The 27,710-nt window shown below is 41.4% G+C and overlaps 1 protein-coding gene across 3 annotated transcripts; it reads left to right on the top strand.

The window, feature by feature from the left end:
- Positions 1–103: 103 nt before the first annotated feature.
- On the top strand, positions 104–27,710 carry ASB9 (ankyrin repeat and SOCS box containing 9). Of its 3 annotated transcripts, none has more exons than XM_007070504.4 (7): positions 104–613; positions 8,844–8,923; positions 9,659–9,766; positions 12,396–12,546; positions 15,330–15,464; positions 16,325–16,516; positions 24,321–27,710. In XM_007070504.4, exons 1-7 carry the CDS (start codon positions 520–522, stop codon positions 24,443–24,445), a joined length of 885 nt encoding a protein of 294 aa, XP_007070566.2. In that variant the 5' UTR covers positions 104–519; the 3' UTR covers positions 24,446–27,710. The 3 variants fall into 3 exon arrangements, with proteins under 3 accessions (XP_007070566.2, XP_027688470.2, XP_027688469.2); XM_027832669.3 differs by having other exon boundaries at positions 214–613; positions 16,325–16,457; XM_027832668.3 differs by having other exon boundaries at positions 215–613; positions 26,063–27,710.

Raw genomic sequence — 27,710 nt, 5'->3', positions numbered from 1 at the left:
TAGATACAGGAAAAGGGTGTTGTCTCAAAACAACTTAATTTGATCCTCCTCTTGAAGGCAAAGCTTTGAGCACAGTTATCTCTCTGAGTTGCCTTTTCAGATCCCTAAAGGCAGAGTTTGCACAACTAGTTGAGCTGGCTCTGTCTTGTTTTTTTGTCAAACTATGAAGTTCCTTCCTGATAAAAACAGAAGGCAGCCTTGCTGATTGGGTGTGGCTTTTGAAAGGATATGACATCAGCCACATCCCTCGCTTTGTACAGTATGGTCTGTCTGATCTCTGGCTGCACACCAAGTGAATGAGGAGGTGTTTTGTTAAATCTGCACACAGGTACTCGAGTTACTCTGAAACTGCTGCCGGTACCAAGTTCCAGTCTGCTGCGAAGTCTGCTTGACTTGCACACACGGAGTCTGCTTAATAGATTACTTGCATAACTAGGATTTTCATCAGGGAGGATGGAATTTGAACTCTCAAGACCAACTGTGAAGTGAAATAACAGAAATTTGACTGCCCAGTGTGCAATGGATGGTGCAGGAGCAAAGGGAAATGCCAGTAAATACCAGGGAGTGGAAGGAGAGTCACATGCAACTTCTCTGTCAAATCCACTGATGAGTGGTAAGTAATATAACTGTATCTATCCAAACAATCTTCCAGATAGTCTTCTGGTGGTGATGGAAGGGCCATGAATGGTATATATGCAGAGCTTCAGAATTGTATTCTCCCAGAAGGCTTGTTTACGTGCAGTTTGTAGGCAGACATCCGTGTATGTTATTGCATTTTAAATGGTATTTATTATGCACTATTAGTGCTTTCTGACAGTAAAAACCAAGCTTTATTTTTAAGCACTTCACAAATATTAGGAATCTGAGCAAAGTAAAATAAGCATTACAATCCGAGCTGGACATAACTGAAAAAGAAGTTGCAACGTGGGCATGTTTGGTTTGCATTATTGCCAGCTGAACACTCAGTGTTAGCTCAGCAAAAAAAGTTCCTCTTTTGTTTTTAAAGATAGACTAAAGAATCTTTGCTAGTGGCATTACAGATATTTGTGGATTATTCTCAAAAGGCCAGGCTGTGAACCCCTTTCTGTCACTGATGAGTAGTTACTCACACAAGTTGCCCCATTCTGTTCACCACTCTGCGTAAGAGGCTTGCAGTCCGGCCCAAAGTGTTTGAAATACAAACAATCTCTTTTCACATACAGCTTGGTTAGCGGTGTTTCACTTGGCTTTCGGGGAGGCTTTCAGTTCATGGCTAGTGTGCTGGGGGAGGAAAAATGAAGGTAACATGCAGTAACATTGTAGTATTCCTCTTTCTTTCATGAGAGCTCTGGAAATCTTCCATTTGTTACTAAACTAAAAAAGAATGATGCAGTTAGAATATGAGGAGAACTACAAGGCCAGCTGCAGCGCAGAAGTGACCAAGGTGTCTGTACTGCTGTCTAGGTTGATTTTGTTTTTTGTGGGAGTGGCGGAATAGTGATAACAATAAAATCCCAAATGAGTCTGGATTTGAGATGGATTCTTCCTAAATGGATGACAGGTTTCCAGCATCTAGAATGAAGGAGGAAAGTCTGTGTTTGTACAGAGCCTAGCACAATGGGAGCCTGGTTCAAGACGAGGGCTCACAAGCACTATGGTAATATAAATAATAAATAATCATACGATGAAGCAAAGGGTAGTGGCACTAATTTAAGGATTCAAAATCATATTTAGTCAGGAATTTTCAATGAGGCCTGAGAAATTAGACACCCAGCTCCCATTGAAAGTCAGTGCGGCCCAGGCTCAAGGGATGAATACCCGCATAACCCATGGCAGACCCCCCGCGGTCCGGGGAACTCCACATTGGGAACCACTGCCACAGCCTAAATACACTAGTGTGCAACACAGGGAAACTGCGAACACTTAAGACTAAGCACACAGCTCCAGACTGTGATGGCATAACTATGCACTTTCACTCTTGTGGTTACTCTGTTGTCACCTGAATCCTTGTGAATGTATACAATAGCCATGTAGTTCACACATCTGTCTGTAATATGTGTATTTGCATTATACTTCTGTCAGGATAAGCTTGGGACACAAGGTGTAGGTAAAATAAAATAAAAGATCAGAGTCTAACTCAGAAAAATTGTTTCTCAATCCAAAATTTGGAAGTGATCTGTAAACATATCTCTGCTGAAGCTCATGCAGACTTTGTGATGGCATTGGTTTCAAAATGGGAAAATTGAAAGGTTTTTGAAGAGACTGAATACAATACAAGCGGTAACCCTACGAGGAATGAATATGCGATGTTGCCAAGAGAGCTTGAAGAGGCTATGCTGTAGGGTTAAGACTGACCCAGAAGAGTAGAAGAAGTGTGGGGTTTAAGCCCTTAGATTAGTGACATCCTCATCCCAAAATGTTTCACTAGAAAAACACCAGTACCTGAGCTGATACTAGTAGTATTTCTGCTCTTCAGTTTTCAGTTGTTCCTTACTGCTGATTCAGGTTTTCTCATGTGGGTGCTCAGAACAGCATGCCTGACAATCATTGACCCCACACTGAAAAATGTGGGACTATATTATCCGTACACCCAACAAATAAAAACCACTTCCATGACGTCTATTGCAAATGAGCAGAGACAGCTATCCCCATTACTCTGACAACTTGACTCTTTCCTTATTCTTTAGATGATCCCTCATTCCAGCCTGGAAAACCACCATATATTGTTCATGGATAAATGTGATTTAATAAACAGTATTCTACAGACATTGCTTTTAAAGCAAAATCCATAGAATTACGAATGGCATATTGCCCTTCATCCATCAGTGTAGCATGGCTTGGGCCCACTGTGGCACTCTCCGTATGGGGACAGATCTTTAGCTGGTGTACGGTGCTGTAGTTTCAGTGAAGCCAATGCCCACTTGCTTGTGAAAAGAAGTGAGACTCTACCAGATTAAAAAAAGAATATAATTTTCTCTAGAAGTACCACAAAATGGGTTATTCAGAAAGACTTACTGCACAAATGTCGGCACTCCATGCACTGACTGCCACCAGGAAGGGTGCACTGAGGGCATGTCATTCCTCCCATTTGGCCCATTGACGCCTCTAGATTCCACAGATCTAAGTAATCTTTCTTTTTTTTTTTTAACAGAGGAGTGAATCTTTTTGCCCCTTTGAATTCATGATCTTTGTCTGCATTCCAGTCTTTCTCTCCTCTACTGAGCTGATTTCAGCATGCCCTTTTTCAGCGACATAACAGGAGATAAAGAAGTGTTCACCTCTGGGAAAAATACACTGGCCCACCTGTTTGTCCGTCTGCGATAAGAACCCCTATTGTAAGGGCTTTATTCCATCTTCAGCAGTTAGTTCAGACTTGTCTGCCAACAGGCTGTACCAGTAAAGATATTTCACTCTGGCCTCAAACCTGTTTTGAGCTGTTCACTTTGGGATAACAATCAGAGTTCCAATGGAATTGCTCCATCCTTTCTCTTAGCCCCAGGATGACAACCCCTTTAGAACAAGTATTGTTGAATTGTTATCCCAAGAGAGTTGCAGAGCCTGGACTATGCACGCCAAATTCCTTTCAATATACTTTGTTTGAATAATATAGTAAGCCTCGCAGATTGGACTATTGTTATCAGATGTGTGCCACTATTACCTTTTTGAATTGCCACTTGGTAAACTGCCCAGAGGCTTCAAGTCTGGGAAAATGTGAAATGCCTTAAAATGTGCCTCATTTTTGTTCCTTTAATAAACTCATTGTTTCAGACAGAACAAAAGTCAAATTCATCTAGGATATCCCGATACCACCATCCCTAAAATATTACCATTCATGATTTACCTGCTACAGAACTTTATAAATCACAGACATTACACTAGTATATGTCCAAAATTGCCATCACGTGTCTTTGTCTTGTGTCGACCTAATATGTTTCAGTTGTTATAATTGAAAATAAAAGAGGAGTAATCCAGCAGCTTTGGTCCTAGCTACCTAAGTCAGTGGAGGTATCTAACTAGCAGTTCATGGCTTAAAAGGCAGTGGCTGCAAGCAAGGCGTTTTCTGTGTCAGGTCCAGGACTCTCAAACATATTTGTTTCCTCTCTTGGTCCACCAGAGCTGAGGTTTGTTGACCTTATGTGCTTGCTGAAGATCTCTGTTATTCTCTCGAAAGGGTAAAGGATTTTTGGTAGCTTATTTGATTACTTATGGGAGACTCTTCATGGTTAAATGTTTTATTTCACGTATGTGATACTGATTGAATAGTGTGGTCAGATGGTTCATGCCCCAAAGCCTTCTGTATTAAGGATATCAATACTTTTGCTGTTATTTCAGTATTTGTAGAGGTGCCTAATGCTAAGAGAATTAATGTTAAATAGATTAATAGATTCAGCAACCAGAGAAATTAAACATAACAGTCCATAAACGTAAATGTGAGTATTCTTTCACATATTTGTGTGGATCTACCAAGTCCAGGGATGGATGGCAAGTCTTATGAAATATATCCAATTGCTCTTTTGCCTGACAAATCCCAAATAAATCTTTCTCTCTCTTTAAAAAAAATAACTTGCCAATTCCTGTATCAAATTGTAACCATAACAGTTTCCCCAGTATAAAAGACTCTCACAGATCCTATCACAGCCATTCATGCTGACAAATTTCTAAGTAAATTTTTTCCATCAAAACCTTCCAAATGTCAGTGCATTTGCAGACTGTGACATGTCTAATATCAAATTTTAAATACCTAGACTCTCTGGAACCAGTAGTTCAAATCCTAGCTTGACATAGGACTTCATCTTTTAGAGGTAGATAAACTGACTTCCACCTATTTTACTGTATTTAGGCCTTTCAGACAAGATCTTAAAACCCAAGGATGTGTTTGCTTATGTGGACATGAATGATCTCCGAGTTCTCACAGTACTAGGGATATCTCCTCATGTCCTTGGATGAAATTTCACTCCTCACACCCACTACAGCTATGCAGTATGCTGGTTCCTGGATTGTTGCTAAAAGTTGTTTCCATTTCAGTGCTTTGCTTTAGGCCTGAAATCATGCAAGGGAATCTGGGGGAGTGCAACACTTGCACCTGCTTCGGATCCTGTTTACTTCAGTTATCATTTGCAGAGCCCTTTGAAAGTCTGGGGCTATGTTTTTGTTTGTTGTTAAAGTGGCTGAGACAGGATAGAATTTAGTGAGCCGATGTTATGGTGGTTTAGTGTTGCTCCAGAGGAGCAAATCAGTAAGAAATTGGGTGGTTCTTGCCTTTTGGGAGAGCCCACTCTCTTCAAATCCCTCCTTAAAACTCAGCTTTCCCCAGGAAGCCCACCAGTGCTAATCTAAAGCTTTGACCTTCCCATTAAGTGTTAAAAATAAGCAAACAACATGCTAAGACAGATCCTTCCTCCTGGTCTCCCCTGTACAGTTTGTATCTAATTTTGTGGCTTTAATGGTTCAGAGTGTAGTCGGAAGAGAGCCTGAGACATAAGCCCTTGTATTAGAGGCCTGGTATGAGACAGAACCTGCTTACAGAATTTGGCAAGAACTGGGCTGATATTGCAGAAATACACATTTCTAAGAAGTAGTAAGCACAGAGTACTTACGCAAACACATTTTGATATTAAGTGGCACCAAAACATTCTGATATTAGGATGGTACAAAAACATTTCCCAAGGGTAACAGGAACACACTGATTCCTTTTAAAAGATAAGGTTAGGATGACAGTATGTAATAGAGATGTTTTGATTGAACCAACATGTACAAAGTGATGGGTAATAACTAGGGCTGTCAAGCGATTAAAAAAAGTAATCGCGATTAATCGCACTGTTAAACAATAATAGAGTACCATTTATTTAAATATTTTGGATGTTTTCTACATTTTCAAATATATTGATTTCAATTACAACACAGAATACAAAGTGTACAGTGCTCACTTTATATTTATTTTTGATTACAAATATTTGCATTTCAAAAAACAAAAGAAATAGTATATTTCAATTCACTTAATACAAATCCTGTAGTGCAATTTCTTTAAAATGAAAGTTGAACTTACAAATGTAGAATTATGTACAAAAAAAACCTGCATTCAAAAATAAAACGATGTAAAACTTTAGAACCTTTAAGTCCACTCATTCCTACTTCAGCCAATCGCTCAGACAAACTAGTTTGGTTACAATATGCAGGAGATAATGCTGCCCACATCTTGTTTACAATTCACCTGAAAGTGAGAACAGGCATTCGCATGTCACTGTTGTAGCTGGCCTTGCAAGATATTTACGTGCCAGATGCGCTAAAGATTCATATGTCCCTTCATGCTTCAACCACCATTCCAGGGGACATGTGTCCATGCTGATGACGGGTTCTGCTCGATAACAATCCAAAGCAGAGCGGACCGACGCATGTTCATTTTCATCATCTGAGTCAGATGCCACCAGCCGAAGGTTGATTTTCTTTTTTGGTCATTCGGGTTCTGTAGTTTCCACATCGGAATGTTGCTCTTTTAAGACATCTGCAATCATTCTCCACACCTCGTCACTCTCAGATTTTGGAAGGCACTTCAGATTCTTAAACCTTGGGTCGAGTGCTGTATCTATCCTTAGAAATCTCACATTGGTACCTTCTTTTCATTTTGTCAAATCTGCTATGAAAGTGTTCTTAAAACGAACATGTGCTGGGTCATCATCTGAGCCTGGTATAACATGAAATATATGGCAGAATGCAGGTAAAACAGAACAGGAGACATACAATTCTCCCCCAAGGAGTTCAGTCCCAAATTTAATTAACGCATTTATTTTTTTAACAATCATCATCAGCATGGAAGCATGTCCTCTGGAATGGTGGCTGAAACATGAAGGGGCATATGAATGTTTAGCATATCTGGCACGTGACATTGTAAATAAGAAGCAGTCAGCATTATCTCCTGTAAATGTAAACAAACTTGTTTGTCTTAGCAATTGGCTGAGCAAGAAGTAGGACTGAGTAGATGTGCAGGCTTTAAAGTTTTACATTGTTTTGTTTTTGAGTGCAGTTATGTAACAAAAAAAAAATCTACATTTGTAAGTTATACTTGCACAATAAAGAGATTGCACTACAGTATTGGATGAGGTGAATTGAAAAAGACTATTTGTTTTATCATTTTACAGTGCAAATATTTGTAATAAAAATAATAATATAAAGTGAGCACTGTACAGTTTGCATTCTGTGTTGTAATAGAAATCAATATATTTGAAAATGAAGAAAAACATCCAAAAATATTTAATAAATTTTAGTTGGTATTCCATTGTTTAACAGTGCGATTAATCACGACAAATTTTTTTAATCGCAGTTAATTTTTTTGAGTTCATCGTGTGAGTTAACTGCGATTAATCAACAGCTCTAGTAATCACTAGCCACATCAGGGGGCAGTAACTATGTCAAAGGTAGTACTAACTTGTTTGTATTAGGGTATAAAGATGTATTTTAGAGGGAGTTTATTTGTTCAGCGGCGTGGGGAATGGAAAGTCCCACCATTCACTGAGTTGTGTCCATTGTCACGAGCATACCTGTCTTCGGGCTTGTCTGCACCGGCAATTAACAGCGCTGCAACTTTCTTGCTTGGGGGTGTAAAAAAACACCCCCCTGAGTGCAGCAAGTTGCAGCGCTATAAAGCCCCAGTGCTGCGCCGCAAGCACCCAAGACACTTTAAAGTGCTGCCATGGCAGTGCTGCTGCTGCAGTGCTTTAGCGTTGCCAGTGTAGACTAGCCCTTAGTATCCCCATAGAGCAGTGGTGGGCAACCTGCAGGCCGTGGGCCGCATGCGGCCCGTCAGGGTAATCCGCTGGCGAGCCACCAGACAGTTTGTTTACATTTGCGTGGCCACCCGCAACTCCCACTGGCCGGGGTTCGCCGTTCCCAGCCAATGGCTGCTGCTTCCCGCAGCTCCCATTGGCCAGGAACAGCGAACTGCGGCCACTGGGACTGCGGGCGGCCGTGAAAATGTAAACAAACTGTCTAGCAGCCCGCCAGCGGATTACCCTGACGGGCCGCATGCGGCCCACGGCCTGCAGGTTGCCCACCACTGCCATAGAGTCTGCCAGGTGCTATTACCGTGCACTGACAACAATAAACCTGTCCTCGTGCCTTTGTATCTTAACGGATCTTGTGGTCATTGGGCAGTTCACTTGAGGTCAGCTGTGCCAGCTGTCCGCGCAGAGCTGGGATGGCACACAGGAAGAACACACACACGCAGCCAAACATCTAACCACGCAGAGCACACAGCAGATGCTTAATTCCTTCTGTGATTACAATAATACTGACCACCAAAACTTGAGGTACAAAGTCAATGGGTAACACAATTGCCCCTGGGTATTTTGGCACCAACCACGATCAACTGTTGTCAGTTCTAGCCCATCTCTGGCTATTAGTAAATAATTTAGCAGCTGCAACCTTTTCAGAATATCTTCCTTTTAAAATTGGTAAAATATTCTGAGCTTGAAAAAACCCCAAGGCATTATAAACAATTCAGAGCTAGTGGCAGGCTAAATAAGAACAAGACTGTGCTGTGTAAATTACTCTTTTGTCCTCCAATGGGAACTTAGTTGCTTAGTGCTTGTTTAAAACACTATTTGCATTCTCATAAAATGTACCTTGCTTTTTCTTCCCTCCAAATGAGTGAAGGCTGGCAGCTCAGGGAATAAAACACCTTGACCAGAACCATTGCTACTGCTGCCTGCAGCAGCAACTCAAGCAATGTATCTGGAAATCAGATAATACTTAGGAATCGCATGAGAAGGAAGCAGATTTACTACATTTCCGGCAGTCACCCAGTTTAGATAAAGTCAGGCGATGAAATAGTCCATGAAATTCTTGACCCTTCTTTTCTCTTTCTGCAGATTTTGTTTCAGACTGGTCTCCCTTACATGATGCCTCTATCCACGGGCGTTTGCTTGCTCTGAAGAAACTCATCACTCAGGTATCGTTTTACTGCGGAGATGAACATTCTGCTGCTTTGCTCATTGGTCCCATTGTTGAATGCAGGCTGGATTTTATATTGTAAGGTATCTGAGATTAGTACAGTGAACTCCACTTGTGATGGATGGTTTTATGATAGCTAACTTATTATCTATGCAAAGCCATATAAATGAAAGCCTGGATTCTGCAAGCAATTATGAATGTGCTTAACTCTTGCACAAGTATTCCCATTGAAGTCCCCAGGACTACGCATATACTTCAAGTTAAGCACATGTGTTAGTGTTTGCAGGATTAGGGCCTAACTGAGCTATATCCTTCTCTCCTGTTGAGACACCGGTTGGAGGAGAGCAGTTATTGGGGAAATGCCCTGAATCTCATGAGACTCTGTCATAGTTGAAGGATTTGTGGTAGAGCTAAATAAAATATTTGTAATGCAAGGTTTGCTTTTCCATCAAAACTCGCTCCTGAAATCACGGAGGTTTCCGGAAAACAACTTGATAAAATTCCAGAATTTCTTGACAAAATTGCAAATAAGATATTCGCAAAAATCAAAAGGTCACTTTTATTTGAGAAGTCACAATTCTAAATCTTGATGGAAAAGGTCACATGGCACAGTGGGTGATGTAAAAGGCTGGAAGCCAAGATCGTTCAAAGACATTTAAAATACGTAAAGCACTATATAAGTGGTAAGCATTACTGTTATTGCCTCCAATAATAATTTCTGTTATTTTACAAGGGGAGCAGTGTTAACCTCATTACAGCAGATCATGTGTCTCCTCTCCATGAAGCCTGCTTAGGGGGCCATCCTGCTTGTGCTAGTGTCCTATTAAAACATGGGGCTCAAGTAAGTATAACACAGATGTTTAGAAGCATATCTATGAAACTCAGTTTTCCCTGCAGGGTAATAATTGGTTTAATGAACGATGAGAAGAAAACCATAGGATTGCATGTTGAGATGTCTACAGTGTGTTATGCAGGAGGAATTGTGTGATGTGAAGGAATGTACCACAATGAGTTAAACAATAAAAAGACCAGTTGTATTTTTAAAAATGTCTATTTCAAGCTCCTGATATTGTAAGCTGTGTGAAAAGAATGAACCCTGCTAGAGTTTTCTGAACCAAATTCTAATATCAGTTAAAGCCCATTTACACTGCTCTGGTGGTGTAAAGGAGCGTAATGTGGGTGTAAATACCATTTACATTTTAAGGCCCCTTTACACTTTTGGAGGAGTGTAAGTATAACTAAGATCCTGGGTCTTTTCGATTTTTTTATGTAATTATTTTGGCTGAACCAATATAGTGAATAGCCATTCCAAAAAGCCCAATGAGATTTAATTTATAATAAAATATGCTTTGATAAAATATTAAATATAAAATTTGATACTGTGCATGTACACGGTGCCTAGCTTAACTCTAAGCATACTGCCACTTTTTACATAAAAGACACTTTTTTAATAAAGCAACAAAAAAGTACAGATTTAAGCAGCCCCTGCCATTATTATTATTTATATTTTGGTTTCATAGATTCTGAGGTCAGAAGGGAGCATTGTGATCATCTAGTCTCGTGTAACACAGGTCACAGAACTTCCCTAAACAAATTCCTGGAGTGTATCTTTTAAGAAAAAACATCCAATGTTGATTTAAAAATTGACAGTGATGGAGAATCCACCATAACCCTGGATAAATTGTCCCAATAGTTAATTACAAGGGCCCTACCGAATTCACGGTCATGAAAAACATGTTATGGACTGTGAAATCTGGTCTTTTGTGTGCTTTTACCCTACACAATACAGATTTCATGGGGGAGACCAGTGTTTCTCAAATTTGGGGTTCTGATCCAAAAGGGAGTTGCAGGGCGGTCTCAAGGTTATTTTAGGGGGCCCATGGTATTGCCACCCTTACTTCTGCGCTTCCTTCAGAGCTGGGTGGCTGGAGAGCAGGGGCTGGTGGCTGGAGAGCGGTGGCTGGTTGCTGGGTGCCCAGCCCTGAAGGCAGTACCCCACCAGCAGCAGCGCTGAAGTAAGGGTGGCAATACCGTACCATGCCACCTTACTTCTGTGCTGTTGCTGGTGCTGGTTCTGCCTTCAGTCCCTTCCCTACTCCACAGCATCCAGGTGTCTGGTCTGCAGGCGATGCTCTCCAGCTGTCCAGCTCTGAAGGCAGCACCGCCACCAGCAACAGCAGAGAAGTAAGGGTAGCAGTACCACAACCCCCCTTCCAATAACCTTACGACCCCACACAACTCCTTTTAGGGTCAGGACCTCTACAATTACAGCATCATGAACTTTCAGATTTAAATAGCTGAAATAATGAAATTTATGATTTTTAAAATCCTATGACCATGAAATTGACCAAAATGGACTATGAATTGGTAGGGCCGTATTAATCACCCTCAGGGTTAAAAATATACATTTTATATCCAGTCTGAATTTGTCTAGCTTCAACTTCCAGCCATTGGATTGTGTTATACCTTTCTCTGGTAGGCTGACAAACCCATTATCAAATATTTGTTCCTCATGTAGGTACTTACAGATGGTAATCAAGTTACCCCTTAGCCTTCTCTTGGTTAAGCTAAATAGATTGAGCTTCTTGAGTTTAGTCTTGGTTCGAGGCACTTACCAAACATATAGAAAGAGACAGTCCTATCCCAAAGAGTTTATAATCCTGCAAAAACGTATGTGCACGCTTAACTTTATACACGTGATTAGTCCCACTGATGTTAGCAGGACAAATCACATGCATATATGCACCACAGGTGTAAATATGCAGGATCAGTGCCTAAAAAAAAGCAAGAAGCACATAAAAAATGGAGAGGAATGGAGACAATATACAAGCAAAGTGTCCAGAGTGGTGATGTGTGCAAGTCTCATGGCATTTCTGGTTTTTTTTTTCCGCCAACAGAAAGTATTGACTTTTCAGTGAAAAATTTAAAACTGAATATTTTTGTTGGAAAACCAAAAATGTTAATTCACAAACGTCACCACAGTATCTACCTCCTGGGAGTTCTAGGTCAGGTGCCTCATGCCCACCTTCTCCTCGATGGGCTGGGCTCCTTGGTCGGACTACATTTCCCATGATGCACCAAGGTCTCCTCTCTTGCTAAGCCACCATGGTACATCATGGAAGCCCCTACCATGGTGCATCATGGGAGATGTGGTCCAGCTGGAGAATCTGGCCCATACAGGGCAATGGGGGCATGATGATCCCAGAAAACTCCCATGAGCACCATGGTAGTATTTCTGATTCAAATAGCTTTTGGGTTTGGGGAAAAAAAGTGTGTTTTTCCAATGAAAAGTTGATTATTTTCAACGGAAAGTAGACACTTTTTGCAAAAAAAAATTTTTTTTAATTGAATACTCTCAATATTGCATAGAAAAAACAGTTTTGATGAAAATATTCATCCAGCCCTAGTTAAAATATTCCCGGATCATTACTGTTTTTAAAGAAACTACTGGCCTGTTGTTTTTCCTTCAGGTGAATGGAGTTACTATTGATTGGCACACTCCTTTGTTCAATGCCTGTGTCAGTGGCAACGTGGCCTGTTTGAATCTATTATTACAGCATGGAGCCAGCCCACATGCACCATGTGACCTGGCTTCCCCTATCCATGAAGCTGCTAAGAGAGGTAGGTTACTCAGTCAAGAGTCGGAATTACTTTTCCTTTTACCAGCACCTTGCAGCTGAAGCTAGTGAGAGAAAGGAAAGATCGGTCGGTATATTGAATTCATGTAAAATACAAATATATCATTGATAGAACCCTGATACTTGTCCTCAGTGCTGATATCACAGTTTCTACCTTCCTGTCTTCATCCGTGACACCTGCTCCTGGAGTCCCTAATCAGCTCCTGAGGTCCTGGGTATATGAGGTGACCTCTCTTAACTTCGTCCACAACACAATCTGGCTCGCAAGCCCTCACACCAACTTGCACTGCTGCGAGGGATCCTTTAACCCAGTGGTTCTCAACTCTGGTCCACCGCTTGTTCAGGGAAAGCCCCTGGCGGGCTGGCCAGTTTGTTTAACTGCCACATCCGCAGGTTCAGCTGATTGCGGCTTCCACTGGCCACTTTTCGCTGCTCCAGGCCAGTGGGGGCTGCAGAAAGCGACGTGGGCCGAGGGACGTGCTGGCGTCCCTTCCTGCAGCCCCCATTGGCCTGGAGCGGCGAACTGCAGCCAGTGGGAGCTGCGATTGGCTGAACCTGCGGACGCGGCAGGTAAACAAACCGGCCCGGCGCACCAGGGACTTTCCCTGAACAAACAGTGGACCAGAGTTGAGAACCACTGATCTAACCCAAACATTGCCCTTGGGTCTCCCACAGCTTAACTACTGTCATTTGGGTGGAGGAAAGGGTGCAGGTGTTTCCTTATCTGGTACTTATCTCTCCTTGGTCCCCCAAATAGTGCTGTTCATTGGAGGGGAAAGTATCCCAAGAGTGTTGCTCTGGCCTCCATCTACCATAGCTTAACAAAACAATTTTAACAGGTTGAACTTGAACTCCTCACCTCCTAAATTAATAAACTTGTCCACCATAAGGAGAATTCTGTGAAGAAAGAATTACTGTGATTTTTCTGAAAGCACTGGAAATCAATACAAATTTTCACAGACACTTGCATTCCCTAGTAAGCACTTCATGAAGCAAGGACTTGTATTTCTACTACTGTTCTAGTCTTATGGACAAGAAGACTGCTTTAGTGCTTTGATGGTGAGCAAATGCCAGCTACTACTTTCCATTAAGTATTGAGAATGGATAATGATCTCACATTAGCTAGCAAAAGGCATACTGAAATGAGACCCCCATCAAAAGCAAAATATTTCAGCTAATAAATGAGATACAAGAACCTAGGAAGCAACTGGGCTGCCTTGCAAGGACCTTCCCTGATTTGGCTTAGCTGTTCCTGTTTTTCAGTGCAGACATTACCCAACAAATAAAATGCATTCCTTTGAAGATGTCATGGCATAATTTGTGGCACCTTAGAGACTAACCAGTTTATTTGAGCATGAGCTTTCGTGAGCTACAGCTCACTTCATCGGATGCATAGCATATCGTGGAAACTGCAGAAGACATTATATACACACAGAGACCATGAAACAAAACTTCCTCCCACCTCACTCCCCCGCTGGCAACAGCTTATCTAAAGTGATCCTCAAGTAGAGCCATTTCCAGCACAAATCCAGGTTTTCTCACCCTTTCCCCCCCCCCCACATACAAATTCACTCTCCTGCTGGCAACAGCCCATCCCCCTTTGAAACCCCTCTTTATAATGCGCATGATAATCAAGGTGGGTCACCTCCAGCACTAATCAAGGTTTTCTCACCCCCTCTGACTGGGAGTGGCTAAGTCATTATGCAAGGTAGCCTGTCTCCCCTTGTTTTTTTTCCTGCAACCCCCCCCCCCCCCCCCAAGACGCTCTGGTTAAACTTGGATTATTGCTGTGCACATTGTAAGATGAGCTGTTGCCAGCAGGAGAATGAGTTTGTGTGTGTGGTTTTTGGAAAAGGGGGGGGTGTGGGGGTGGGGGGGGGGTGAGAAAACCTTGATTAGTGCTGGAGGTGACCCACCTTGATTATCATGCGCATTATAAAGAGGGGTTTCAAAGGGGGATGGGCTGTTGCCAGCAGGAGAGTGAATTTGTATGTGTGTGTGGGGGGGGGGGGAAAGGGTGAGAAAACCTGGATTTGTGCTGGAAATGGCTCTACTTGAGGATCACTTTAGATAAGCTGTTGCCAGCGGGGGAGTGAGGTGGGAGGAAGTTTTGTTTCATGGTCTCTGTGTGTATATAATGTCTTCTGCAGTTTCCACGATATGCTATGCATCCGATGAAGTGAGCTGTAGCTCACGAAAGCTCATGCTCAAATAAACTGGTTAGTCTCTAAGGTGCCACAAGTACTCCTTTTCTTTTTACGAATACAGACTAACACGGCTGTTACTCTGAAACATGGCATAATTTGGTCATGTGTGTAATGTAAACTCCCCCCCCCTTACATGGTAATATTCCTAATGGCTATTGTTCCCTTGACCAGACTAGAGAGAGAAAAAGAAAACGAGGATTCCAATCTCTTGAAAAGAGACTGGGGAAGAAGGGGCCATTACAGACAGGAAATCAAAAATGGCAGAAATGACTGGGATGAGCACCATTGAGACCATTATTGTCTGTGAGTTGTGTCACCTGCTGCTTCTCTCCTCCATCCCACCAAAATGATTCATTATGGAATGGGTAGAGAAAAGCATTTTGAATGTAGCAAAATCCTGGGGTCCGGGGAGAGACAAAAATGGAAATCTAAAATCTCTTGCCAAATCAATGGAGCTTTACTGATCTACACTGGGGAGGGGAGTTATCTGGGCCACAAAATGAGGATTGTTCAGAAACCCCTTATTTTTATTATTTGACCTTCCTTTATCCTTTCAAAGGACATATTGAATGTGTCGAATCCCTCACATCCAATGGAGTAAATATCGACCTCAACATCAAACACCTGGGTACTCCACTGTATGTGGCTTGTGAGAATGAGCAGGTAGCCTGTGCCAAGAAGTTACTTGAATCAGGTAAAAAAAAAAAGTAAAATGATGTTTTTTTATTTTCTGTAACATCTCTTTATACTCTGTCCTCATCCCAGGCTTAGGGGTGCTCACACACTGGAGTTCTGAAACATGTGAATCGGGTAGGTAGCTCTGGGTATCACATTCGGAATGTTAGGTTGACTAGAAGGGATATAGCCACACAACTCCCACTGAAACTACATGCACCTCGTGCAGGGGGCCAGACTGCACTGAGCCCTGCATTCTTGGATCCTTTATACACCAGTGCAAGGGCTGGACACAGACATGGTCATCCATTCAGCAAGATGCTGAAGTATGTGCCTCACTCGTAGCACGAGTGGTCCCGCTCAGGTCAATGGGACTCCTCATATGTGTAAAGTTAGGCACATGCCTGAGTACCCTGCTGAACTGTGCAATCGCATCATGCAAACACCGGAAGACTGGAGCACCACCCACCGTGCTAGCAACTCCACAGGTGGTGGGAAAGGGGATGTGGGGACTGAGAGAGGAGCTATGTCCCTTCCCTACTCCACAGCATCCAGGGGTCTGGTCTGTGGCCCGTAAGAGGGTACAGCAGGTACCACAGCTGTTTGTGGCCCCCCAGAGCAGAGGCACAGCCTGAGGCAGAGTGTCTCAGGGAGCTTTCATTGATTCACGGAACCCCATCATCCCATCCCAAAACAGGCAGTGGTTTAAAGCCATAATCGAGCCCCTAACTATTAAAATCCATCTCTAGGAGTGTAGTGGGAACCTCCATTGCTGCAGGTTGGTCAGAGACCTAGGAAGTAGCAAAGGAAATGGGATGTTCCAGCTATGACTTTTATTTTATTAATGTGATCATATTCTTGGTCCTACTTTATTTTCAGGAGCAAGTGCAAATGGTGGCAAAGATCTGGATTCTCCTCTCCATGCGGCTGCCCGGAATTCCAACGCTGACCTGGTGCACTTGCTCATTGACTTTGGAGCTGACGTGCGTGCTAAGAATGCAGAAGGCAAAAGGCCAGTGGAGTTGGTTCCACCAAGCAGCACTTTAACACAAATATTTGTGCAGAAAGAAGGTGTCCTTTAATATTTGTTTTATTCAAAATCATAACCCATAGGTGACTGAAAAAAGGGCACATTATTTACTATGCTGCACTTCACGTTCTATATCATGGAGCAAAACTGAAAATAGCTGGGCTCAGTTCTGCCCTCAGATATTTGGACACAATTTCCATTAGCATCAGAGTATTAATTTATAAAATATTATTCATTATTATTATTATTGTTTTAAAAGACTTTATGGAGAGTCCAGCCTCGGCAAAAAGGAATTTCCAGTCACTACAAATGCTGTAGAGTATTATTTGGATCCCATGCACCTGTGGCCCCCAGAGCTTTTCCTGAGAGTCCAGGGCATCAGTGAACAGACTTGAAGATTGTAGTGTGTCACAGAAATGAGCTCAGGAGACATATTAAGCAGAAGAACTTAATCAACTGGGAACTTTCCTCTTTTTGACTATCAGTGTTCTTGGGACTGGCCCTAAATCCACTGAAGTCAATTGGAAACTTTTCATTTACTTTAGTGGGTTCTGGGTCATTCCTGGGTTGCATTAAGCTAGTGATTCTCCTTGGAGCATGTTAACAAATTTGCAAAGGATAGAAAGTAACCTCAAATCACCCAGTGAGAGCTGAGCCCGATTACCAGAGAGCAGAAATGTACCCACTGAGTTTAAATAATGTAATTTTTGTGGTACAAGTCCAGCAAATGCCAGGAAATTCTGTGTTAAAGTACAGTTGGGAAGCTTTAATTCATGCAGTATAAAAATGGTAAATGGACTGTAACCATGATCTAATTCCTTGCCTTTTGCTTTATATTTGTGGGTCAAAACCTTAAGAAGTAGCAAAATGTGTCTGAAAATTAATTTCTCTTTGTAGCTTTTTTGAAAAACGTTGTAAAATACATCCCAAGAGGTGGTACAATAAGTATATATGGTATGTGTTTATTAAGGTCCTATATTATGTCCTGCAGAGTCCAGCCCTTCTTCCAATCTTTAGGTTTGATTCTTATTTAAACTTTTTAAAAAGCAGCTATTATTTACCTGTAAATCAAAATGGTTCCAAGTCCATTTTATTTTATTGGGTATATTATATTCAAGAATCCTACTTGTTTGCCAGGGAAATGTGAACAATGCCTCTGGTCAATAGAGTTACATTCCTATAATGTATATATTCATTTCGAATACATTAGCCCTCTGTGGAGAAAGAAGTGGTTCAGGACTATTTAGAAAAGCTGGACGAGCACAAGTCCATGGGGTGCGATGCGCTCCATCTGAGAGTGCTAAAAGAGTTGGCGGATGTGATTGCAGAGCCATTGGCCGTTATCTTTGAAAACTCATGGAGATCGGGGGAGGTCCCGGACCACTGGAAAAAGGCTAATGTAGTGCCCATCTTTAAAAAAGGGAAGGAGGAGGATCCGGGGAACTACAGGCCAGTCAGCCTCACCTCAGTCCCTGGAAAAATCATGGAGCAGGTCCTCAAGGAATCAATTCTGAAGCACTTAGAGGAGAGGAAAGTGATCAGGAACAGTCAGCATGGATTCACCAAGGGCAAGTCATGCCTGACTAATCTAATTGCCTTCTATGACGAGATAACTGGCTCTGTGGATGAGGGGAAAGCAGTGGACGTGTTATTCCTTGACTTTAGGAAAGCTTTTGACACGGTCTCCCAGCATATTGTTGCCAGCAAGTTAAAGAGGTATGGGCTGGATGAATGGACTATAAGGTGGATAGAACGCTGGCTAGATTGTCGGGCTCAACGGGTAGTGATCAATGGCTCCATGTCTAGTTGGCAGCCGGTATCAAGTGGAGTGCCCCAAGGGTCGGTCCTGGGGCTGGTTTTGTTCAATATCTTCATTAATGATCTGGAGGATGGCGTGGATTGCATCCTCAGCAAGTTTGCAGAGGACACTAAACTGGGAGGAGAGGTAGATATGCTGGAGGGTAGGGATAGGATCCAGAGGGCCCTAGACAAATTAGAGGATTGGGCCAAAAGAAATCTGATGAGGTTCAAGAAGGACAAGTGCAAAGTCCTGCACTTAAGATGGAAGAATCCCATGCACCGCTACAGACTAGGGACCGAATGGTTAGGCAGCAGTTCTGCAGAAAGGGACCAGGGGATTACAGTGGACGAGAAGCTGGATATGAGTCAACAGTGTGCCCTTGTTGCCAAGAAGGCCAATGGCATTTTGGGATGTATAGGTAGGGGCATTGCCAGCAGATCGAGGGACGTGATCGTTCCCCTCTATTCGACATTGATGAGGGCTCATCTGGAGTACTGTGTCCAGTTTTGGGCCCCACACTACAAGAAGGATGTGGAAAAATTGGAAAGAGTCCAGCGGAGGGCAACAAAAATGATTAGGGGACCGGAACACATGACTTATGAGGAGAGACTGAGGGAACTGGGGTTGTTTAGTCTGCGGAAGAGATTAATGAGGGGGGATTTGATAGCTGCTTTCAACTACCTGAAAGGGGGTTCCAAAGAGGATGGATCTAGACTGTTCTCAGTGGTAGCAGATGACAGAATGAGGAGTAATGGTCTCAAGTTGCAGTGGGGGAAGTTTAGGTTGGATATTAGGAAAAACTTTTTCACTAGGAGGGTGGTGAAGCACTGGAATGCATTACCTAGGGAGGTGGTGGAATCTCCTTCCTTAGAAGTTTTTAAGGTCAGGCTTGACAAAGGCCTGGGCATTGGTCCTGCTTTGAGCAGGGGGTTGGACTAGATGACCTCCTGAGGTCCCTTCCAACCCTGATATTCTATGATTCTAATTTCCTATGGAGGCAGTAAACAGCAGTTAGTATCATTATGTTAAACAAGATACTGCTGGTATAATCCACCACTATATTACTCCAGTTTTATGCCAATGTGACTCTGTTGAGATCAGTGGAGTTACACCAGTGTAAAACTGGAATAATACAGTGATAAATCAGGCCCTTTGTGTGTAGTCAGTAATATTATGAAAACAATCACATGGTGATGCATGGCAGAGATATTTGGTCTTTCAACACTGTATGTTACAGAACTCAAATCCTCTTTCTATTAGACTTCTGACTCATATCACATGTGTTTATCTGAGATAAAAGAATATGTCATGCATGCCTAGGGAGAAGCCACAGAACCACATGTAACATTGGAAGGACTGAGTTGAGAGGGCTGGACAATAATTAAAGTTTCTAAGGGAATTTCTGCTTTTACAGTAATTGAAGCCTGCACTTATAAAATTATGGAGAACATTTTGCTACTGAGTAGTGCTTCCCAAATGTTGTTCAAAATTCCTTTTTCTGAGTAAGTTCCAGGTTTGCTAGCAGCTGGTTTCTAAATTGTCTGGTCTAAAGCAATTGAAAACAGATGTGAAAATATACAGCCTCTTGTTTAACGTTCAGGTTCCCTTCCTGTAGTGTTACTTCCTTTTGCTTTCAGTCAGATTCATTCTGTGAGCATGGTGATCTCTGGTACAGGCAGCAGATGAGCTGTAGTATTTCTCACACTCCTGGGCAGCCTCCATTATTCCAGTAGACTCACTTGCTAATCAGAATTGGTCTCCATTCTGTTTTCTTTTCCTCCATCTGGTAAATGCTTGGAAGGCTCTACCTACAAATGTGCAGGAAATGGTAGCATCTAGGGGTTTCTGCTTCAGTAGACTATTGGCCAAAGTACCCGCCTACAGTCACCCATATGAACAGTTACAGACTGTTGCTGCCCCAATGTAATGTTTCACTGCATATGTTTTCTGTCTGAATGATACAGACAGTTGTGCGTGTGTTCTGGATAACTCACTAAATTAACAAATAAAACAGCACTGCATTGAATTACCTTGAATACAAGAATTACCTTACATTTTCTGGTTATTTTTCAGGAGAGTGAAATTGATTTTTTTTTTAAACTTTTCTCTTTTTCAGTGAAACATTTCTGCTTTTATTGGAGTGTTTTTAAACTTTTAAGAAGTTCTCAAAGAGGCATTTACTTACGCTGGAGCAAAATAAAATGGACAAAACAGAACGCACGATGTAATATTGCAATAGTCACTCCTGTTCCCATTGATGTCAATAGCAATTTCAAAAGATGAGCCTTGGAGTTTAAATTCATAACTTTCTAACACTAAAAATCATGGACTGAACAGAGACACTGGATTTATGGCTTATTACAGCAACCTGTAACTCACTAACTCCCTCTTTTCATCCTATGACTGAAGGGGTTTTGATGGGCCACTCTATCTTGATTGGTCCCTTAAAATATGTGCTAACGACTTTTATCTGTTCCACCTTGCATTTAGCTGTGATGCTCTGAGAACATTTCCCAGACCTGAAAAATTCTTGTTTCTGTCACCAACAGAAGTTGGTCCAGTAAAAGATATTACCTCACCCACCTTGTTTGTCTAATTGCAGTTCTGCCAGTTTCAGTCAGAGCAGACCTGGATTCGCCACTTCATAGATTCATAGATATTTAGGTCAGAAGGGACCATTATGATCATCTAGTCTGACCTCCTGCACAACGCAGGCCACAGAATTTCACCCACCCACTCCTATAATAAACCTCTAAGCTATGTCTGAGCTTATTGAAGTCCTCAAATCATGGTTTAAAGACTTTGAGGTGCAGAAAATCCTCTAGCAAGTGACCCGTGCCCCATGCTACAGAGGAAGGCGAAAAACCTCCAGGGCCTCTTCCAATCTGCCCTGGAGGCAAATTCCTTCCCGACCCCAGATATGGCGATCAGCTAAACCCTGAGCATATGGGCAAGATTCATCAGCCAGATACTACAGAAAATTCTTTCCCGGATAACTCGGATGTTACCCATCTAATAGCCCATCACAGGCCATTGGGCCTATTTACCATGAATATTTAATTACCAAAACCATGTTATCCCATCATACCATCTCCTCCATAAACTTATCGAGTTTAATCTTAAAGCCAGATAGATCTTTTGCTCCCACTGCTTCCTTTGGAAGGCTATTCCAAAACTTCACTCCTCTGATGGTTAAAAACTTTCGTCTAATTTCTAGTCTAAATTTCCTAGTGGCCAGTTTATATCCATTTGTTCTTGTGTCCACATTGGTACTGAGCTTAAATAATTCCTCTCCCTCTCCGGTATTTATCCCTCTGATATATTTATAGAGAGCAATCATATCTCCCCTCAACCTTCTTTTAGTTAGGCTAAACAAGCCAAGCTCCCTGAGTCTCCTTTCATAAGACAAGTTTTCCATTCCTCGGATCATCCTAGTAGCCCTTCTCTGTACCTGTTCCAGTTTGAATTCATCCTTCTTAAACATGGGAGACCAGAACTGCACACAGTATTCCAGGTTGTATAACGGTACTAAAACCTCCTTATCCCTTCTGGAAATACCAATCCTGATGCATCCCAAGACCGCATTAGCTTTTTTCACAGCCATATCACATTGGCGGCTCATAGTCATCCTATGATCAACCAATACTCCAAGGTCCTTTTCCTCCTCCGTTACTTCTAATTGATGTGTCCCTAGCTTATAACTAAAATTCTTGTTATTAATCCCTAAATGCATGACCCTACACTTCTCACTATTAAATTTCATCCTATTACTATTACTCCAATTTACAAGGTCATCCAGATCCTCCTGTAGGGTATCCCTGTCCTTCTCTAAATTAGCAATACCTCCCAGCTTTGTATCATCCGCAGACTTTATTAGCTCACTCCCACTTTTTGTGCCCAGGTCAGTAATAAAAAGATTAAATAAGATTGGTCCCAAAACCAATCCTTGAGGAACTCCACTGGTAACCTCCCTCCAGCCTGCCAGTTCACCTTTCAGTAGGACCCGTTGTAGTCTCCCCTTTAACCAATTCCTTATCTACCTTTCAATTTTCCTGTTGATCCCCATCTTATCCAATTTAACTAATAATTCCCCATGTGGCACGATATCAAATGCCTTACTAAAATCTAGGTAAATTAGATCCACTGCGTTTCCCTTGCACCATACATTGTCTTTTAAACTTGTGTAACGTAAAATGCTGCTGTTCTGACTTGGAACAGTCTTGCATTCTCTGTGCACAGTTGCAAATGGCAGCATAAGATGCAAAGCAGTGGCGAATGAAGCCCTGTATATTTACCAGGTTCATTAATTCATGTCTCATTAATACTGCATGTTGACAGTGCTCTTTATACAGCCCTTTGATCAGTAAAATGGTCTTTAAGAGAACCGAGCCAGCTGTGAAGAACTGCTGAAAAAGTGGTAGCTGGAGTGTGGAGGGACATTGAAAAAACAGCTGCTTTTTCAAGCTGTTACCCAAAAGCAGGACCAGCTGCTTCCATAGTACCTTCCACTCCCTTACTCACAGCTACTGCCAACACAGCTTCTCTGGTGACCACAAATGCCCTTATCTTCTAGCTTCTTTTAGAAAATCTTAACTGGGACTGACTTTTAGCTGATATCATCGTCTCTGCCTCCCTGATCCCATTTCACTGATTCCCTCTTGCTTTCTAAAATGCCTCATAAAGCTCATCTCTTTCTTCTTACACTGCTTAAACCCATCCCAATCCTGCCTTCCCTCATTAGTGCATCCTGCTTGTCTGCTCTCCTTATCTACTCTGACAGTAACTTTTCTGTTGCTGTAACTGCTGTGTATGATGAGATAGCTGTACAAATGACATGTTATATGATCCAACTGCTCTGTATTTGAATACGTCATAATAACTACCTCGTAACAAGAAGGGTAAGCCCTCCATTAAGCACGTTATTCTGTTACATTTAAATAAAAGAGATAGATTCTTTACTAGGGCTTGCATTATCAGCATGAGACTATTTAATCTTGAAGGTTTAAATAAGGGATTATATATTGCGACTCTTGCTATGTGTTTATCACAGTTATACTGTTATGAATACTTCTGCAGAAACCAGTGGGCCGCAGACTTGAATCTCACTCAAGGGAAAGGATTTTGAAGGAAACATTAATCATCTCTTATTTTCAAGCAACATAAAGACATTTGTATTATAGCTTGTAGGAAAATAATACAGCTACTAATCATACCTGTATAAGGATTAAGAATGACTGTGTTTGGTTCTAAGACAACACATTTACCTTTCAGAGTAGCAGCCGTGTTAGTCTGTATCCGCAAAAAGAACAGGAGTCCTTGTGGCACCTTAGAGACTAACACATTTATCTGAGCATAAGCTTTCGTGAGCTACAGCTCATTTCATCGCATTTACCTTGTGGGCTTGACTTACCATTGCCTTGCCTCTTGTATGGTCATTTACACCTGGGCAACATGGGGATAAATTGCTTCTACTGGGGTAAGTCAGAGGAGATTTCTCATTTGATAGTGTTTAGCGCCTATTTTTGCACTAGAGTAAATGACTGCACCAGGAGCATAGCAATGGGGAATCGGTCCCTGTGTGCTGTTTTCAGTATTCAGCTACAAAATCTATTTATAAATTACAATCTTTCTCAGAGCCGGCACTAGGCATAAGCAGACTCAGCAATTGCTTGAGGTCCTGAGCCGCTCACGGGGCCCCCTATTTGCTTTTTTAGTATGTGTTGTGTGTGGGGGCCCCCCCAAAAAATATTCCAGCGTAGGGCCCCCAGTGGGCTAACACCACCTCTGATCCCCCTTAAAAAGCTAACTACCTGCTCCAAACACCTTATGACTAAAATGATTTGGTAAAGAATTTCTAGTGAGTTGAGCTTTTAGGAGCCTGCGGGAGCTGAGAGCTTGGGAATGTTGCCCTTAAGTAAAGCTGGTCTAGCCTGTACTACACAAAAGCTGGCCTTGTTACATATCTACAGTTTCAGTTCTGTGACAACTGATCTTGGGGCAATAAAATCACATGTTATAACTTGTCTTGTGGCATCTTTCTCCAGGGCCCCTGTCCTTGATGCAGTTGTGCCGCCTGTGCATTAGGAAGTGCTTCGGACACAAACAACATCATAAAATAACTGGACTTCTGCTCCCGGATGAGCTGAAACATTTTCTTCTCCACATTTAAACATTTTGTATTCAAAACCATACCAGTAAAAATAAGGCGAGGTTTGCCATAGTGTTGCCAACTCTTGCAATTTTGCTGTGAGTCTTGTGGTATTTGATGTTTCTTTGAAAGCTCCAGCTGCTGGAGTCATGTGCTTAGATGAGAATCTCAATCTTCGTTAAAAAAGAAGTAATTTTCTAGCTCTCATGGCTGTGGAGAAAAGCTTGATAATGTGACCCAGCTCAGAAACCAGAAAGCAAGTAACATGAGGACGAAATTTATCATTTTTGTAAAGAAAAGCTCATGATTCTTTGAGGCCTGATTTTTGAATGCTTGGGGTTGGCCATACTGCACCAAGTACATGTACTAGTGCAGTACAAACATCATCTCAGATTTAATAAATAAGAAGGATGACTGAAGTCTTGCTTTAAGCAGCAACCACCTAGGATGCCCATGTTTGCCATAAAAGATGTTCCACAGTCTCGTTGCCCTTTATGTGTAAGGAAACGGAGCCAATTCCAACCCTGAAAAGCAAGTAGGGAGATCTGGCGTGGGAAAACTGGTTAATCATTTGGAGCAGAAAATTCAACTCTTTTAAAGATGATCAAAGAATTTGCTGAAAGTTTCTTCCTTAGAATTCAAAGAAAAGTAAAGGAAAGACAGTGAATGTCAATTATTTTATTGAGTTAGGTTATTTCTGCCCTTCATGTTTTAAACATGAAAATATTAACTAGTTCTTAAAGAATATTCTGTGTTTTCAGAATACCCAACAGTGCATATAGATGAGCACCAGCCAATAGCAATCTATTCACATGGGCATCTGAAACTGTTAGGGGTTTACATTATTGTCATTACAGCATAGAGATCATTGTTGAGGGTAGCTTCCTGCAGTGGGGAAATAGTAGGAAAATTATTTTTGATCAGCCATTAAAAACACTTATTCACTGATGTGTTTTGAGACTTAATGGCCTCCTATCTCAGTATAATTTCTCCCTTAAGGATACATTTTTCAAGGACACACGTTACCACATGTTGGCAGGGAGGAAATGTTCTTCGCTTTATGGTTTGAATGAAAAGTGAAATTTCCTAAGGATTTATCAGCAGGTCATCAAAAAGGACAGCTTCATTTTTTTTTCGTCCAGAGAAAGTTACCAAAGAGTTCATTCGAAGGGTGAAATAAAAATCTTTCTTGGAAAACATTATACCTCTTTCTTAACATTTCCCACATGAGAGAGAATAGAAACAACTATCTTTAGTGTAGAATAATATAGTAAATAATGAAAACATATAAATAGTTAGAAAAGTCCATCCCATATAAATACTTTGAAAACTCTAGTTCTTTCCAGTCTTTCAAAACTAAAAATAAAATTAGAACAATAGTAATCTCCCCCCCCCTCCATTTTTTTCTCCCTAGTTTAATTTGGATGTTGGTCAACCAAACACAAAGGTTTAAACTCTGTCTCCACTGAAGTCAATGGCAAAACTCCTGTTGACATTAGTGGAGCTGGGTTTCATCCAACAAGACTCAATTTTAGATTTATTCACAAATACTCTACAAGTTCTTTGAGCTCTGAGTATGCTCTTTTGGGTAGAAAGAATGATTATAGTGTATTTTAGCTATTCTCTCTCTCTCTGCAGGTAGCTCTCTGCATTGACTCTCTGTTCAAAGAATGTTTGAGTCTGAATAGAGATGGATTTGAAGCAAAACCCCAGAACTGCACACTCTGAATTTGGGAAAGTCTGGATCAGGATCTGAGTACAAACATTATAGCTCAGTCTCATCTCTAATTCTGAATCATGGTGCTTTTATACAGTACTTAAGCATTAATATACCAGGTGCATATACTTCTGGGATATCTCCATACTGTCCGTCTCAAAAGAATACATGTGTAGACCCGAATGCTACAATTCAGTAAACACTTTCAAAAATAATTTTCTCCTTTTCCAACTGCCAAGACCTCACTAGGATTGTGTTTCCCAAGCGGAAGCTGACTGCATTACTAACATGCAGAGTGTACGAAAATGGTTTGCATTCAGTGCTGGTGAGATCATTAACTTCTGCAGGAGGAAATACAGAGTCCTTAGCATGTAAAAGAAGGACACACAGCTTTTCAAATAGAGCATCTTGTTTAAAACTTTTCCAGTATACCTGTATGGTTTACACAGTTGCCAAACATGGGAACTTTAATAGGATGTCCAAATTTCACAACTGTATGCTCATATTTGGTCCTTTGGTATGTAAAATGAGCATTTACATCCCTACTTGGCATACAGATGTGGGCTATAGATACCCTGCTTAAAGGCTTGATCCCATGATTATTAAGATAACAAGACTACTTCCATTGATTTCAGTGAGCATTGGATCATGCTGTAAATACCCACATTTGAAAACTAAATATTCAGCTCTCCACATTTTAGGATCAGAAACAGTAAGTAATTTTTTCTCAACAGTTTTGCCAATTACTTTTAAACTTCTGATTTTGTGACCTCAATCAGTGTGTTTGTAGGGCTAAGCTAATATCCTGAGATGCTTAATCATATCAGGTGGTGAGGACTGGTTTTTGAGATCTGTTTACCTTCTGAAGATTTAATAGCTTGGCTCTGTTTACCTGAATCTTTTTATCTTGTATAACTAGAATGAATTCCCTATGCTCATTTTCCATCATCTCAATATATTTACGTATTTATTTATTTTTAAATCATTCGTGATTGAAACTGATGGATTACAGTTTTATGCACAGATATCTTTGAAGCTATAAGGTAAACTTAATGAAATCTGGAGCTATTTCCAAACTTGAAATCATGCCAAGTGCCACTCAGTGTTTGAAAGACTGTCATGAATATATTTTTGTAGATTCTAGGCTGTCATTTTGTTAAAGGATTCTATTTCAGCAATTTTTAACAAGACTATTCAACCACTATTGTACATGATGTTTGCTCAAAATATATTGTGTACATTCTAAGTTTGGTTTTCATTTTTTAATTAGCGTACCGATTTTGCATTATGTTTTAATATTATGGAGTCCTAGGTTGAGGTCTAATACTCTGGCTTGTAACAGGGAGGTAACAACTTTATTAATCGTATACAGACTCTCATCATAAGGTGGAATCCTGTCTGAGTCTGGGACTCTTGTAACCACGGTACTTTCCCTTTAAAATGTCTGAAGAATGCTGTGATAAGAGCTGAAGCAGCTGTTTGTCCCCTGAACCCACGTGGGAGCTGGGTCTCTCTTGAAGATTTCAGTTGTTCCTACACCATTTACATTAAATAAATACACAAATTATT

This window comes from Chelonia mydas, chromosome 1 (assembly GCF_015237465.2).
Source record: "Chelonia mydas isolate rCheMyd1 chromosome 1, rCheMyd1.pri.v2, whole genome shotgun sequence".
NCBI lineage: Eukaryota > Metazoa > Chordata > Testudines > Cheloniidae > Chelonia > Chelonia mydas.
The sequence above is the reverse complement of the archived record's forward strand: the minus strand, read 5'-3'. Positions and strand labels throughout refer to the sequence as shown.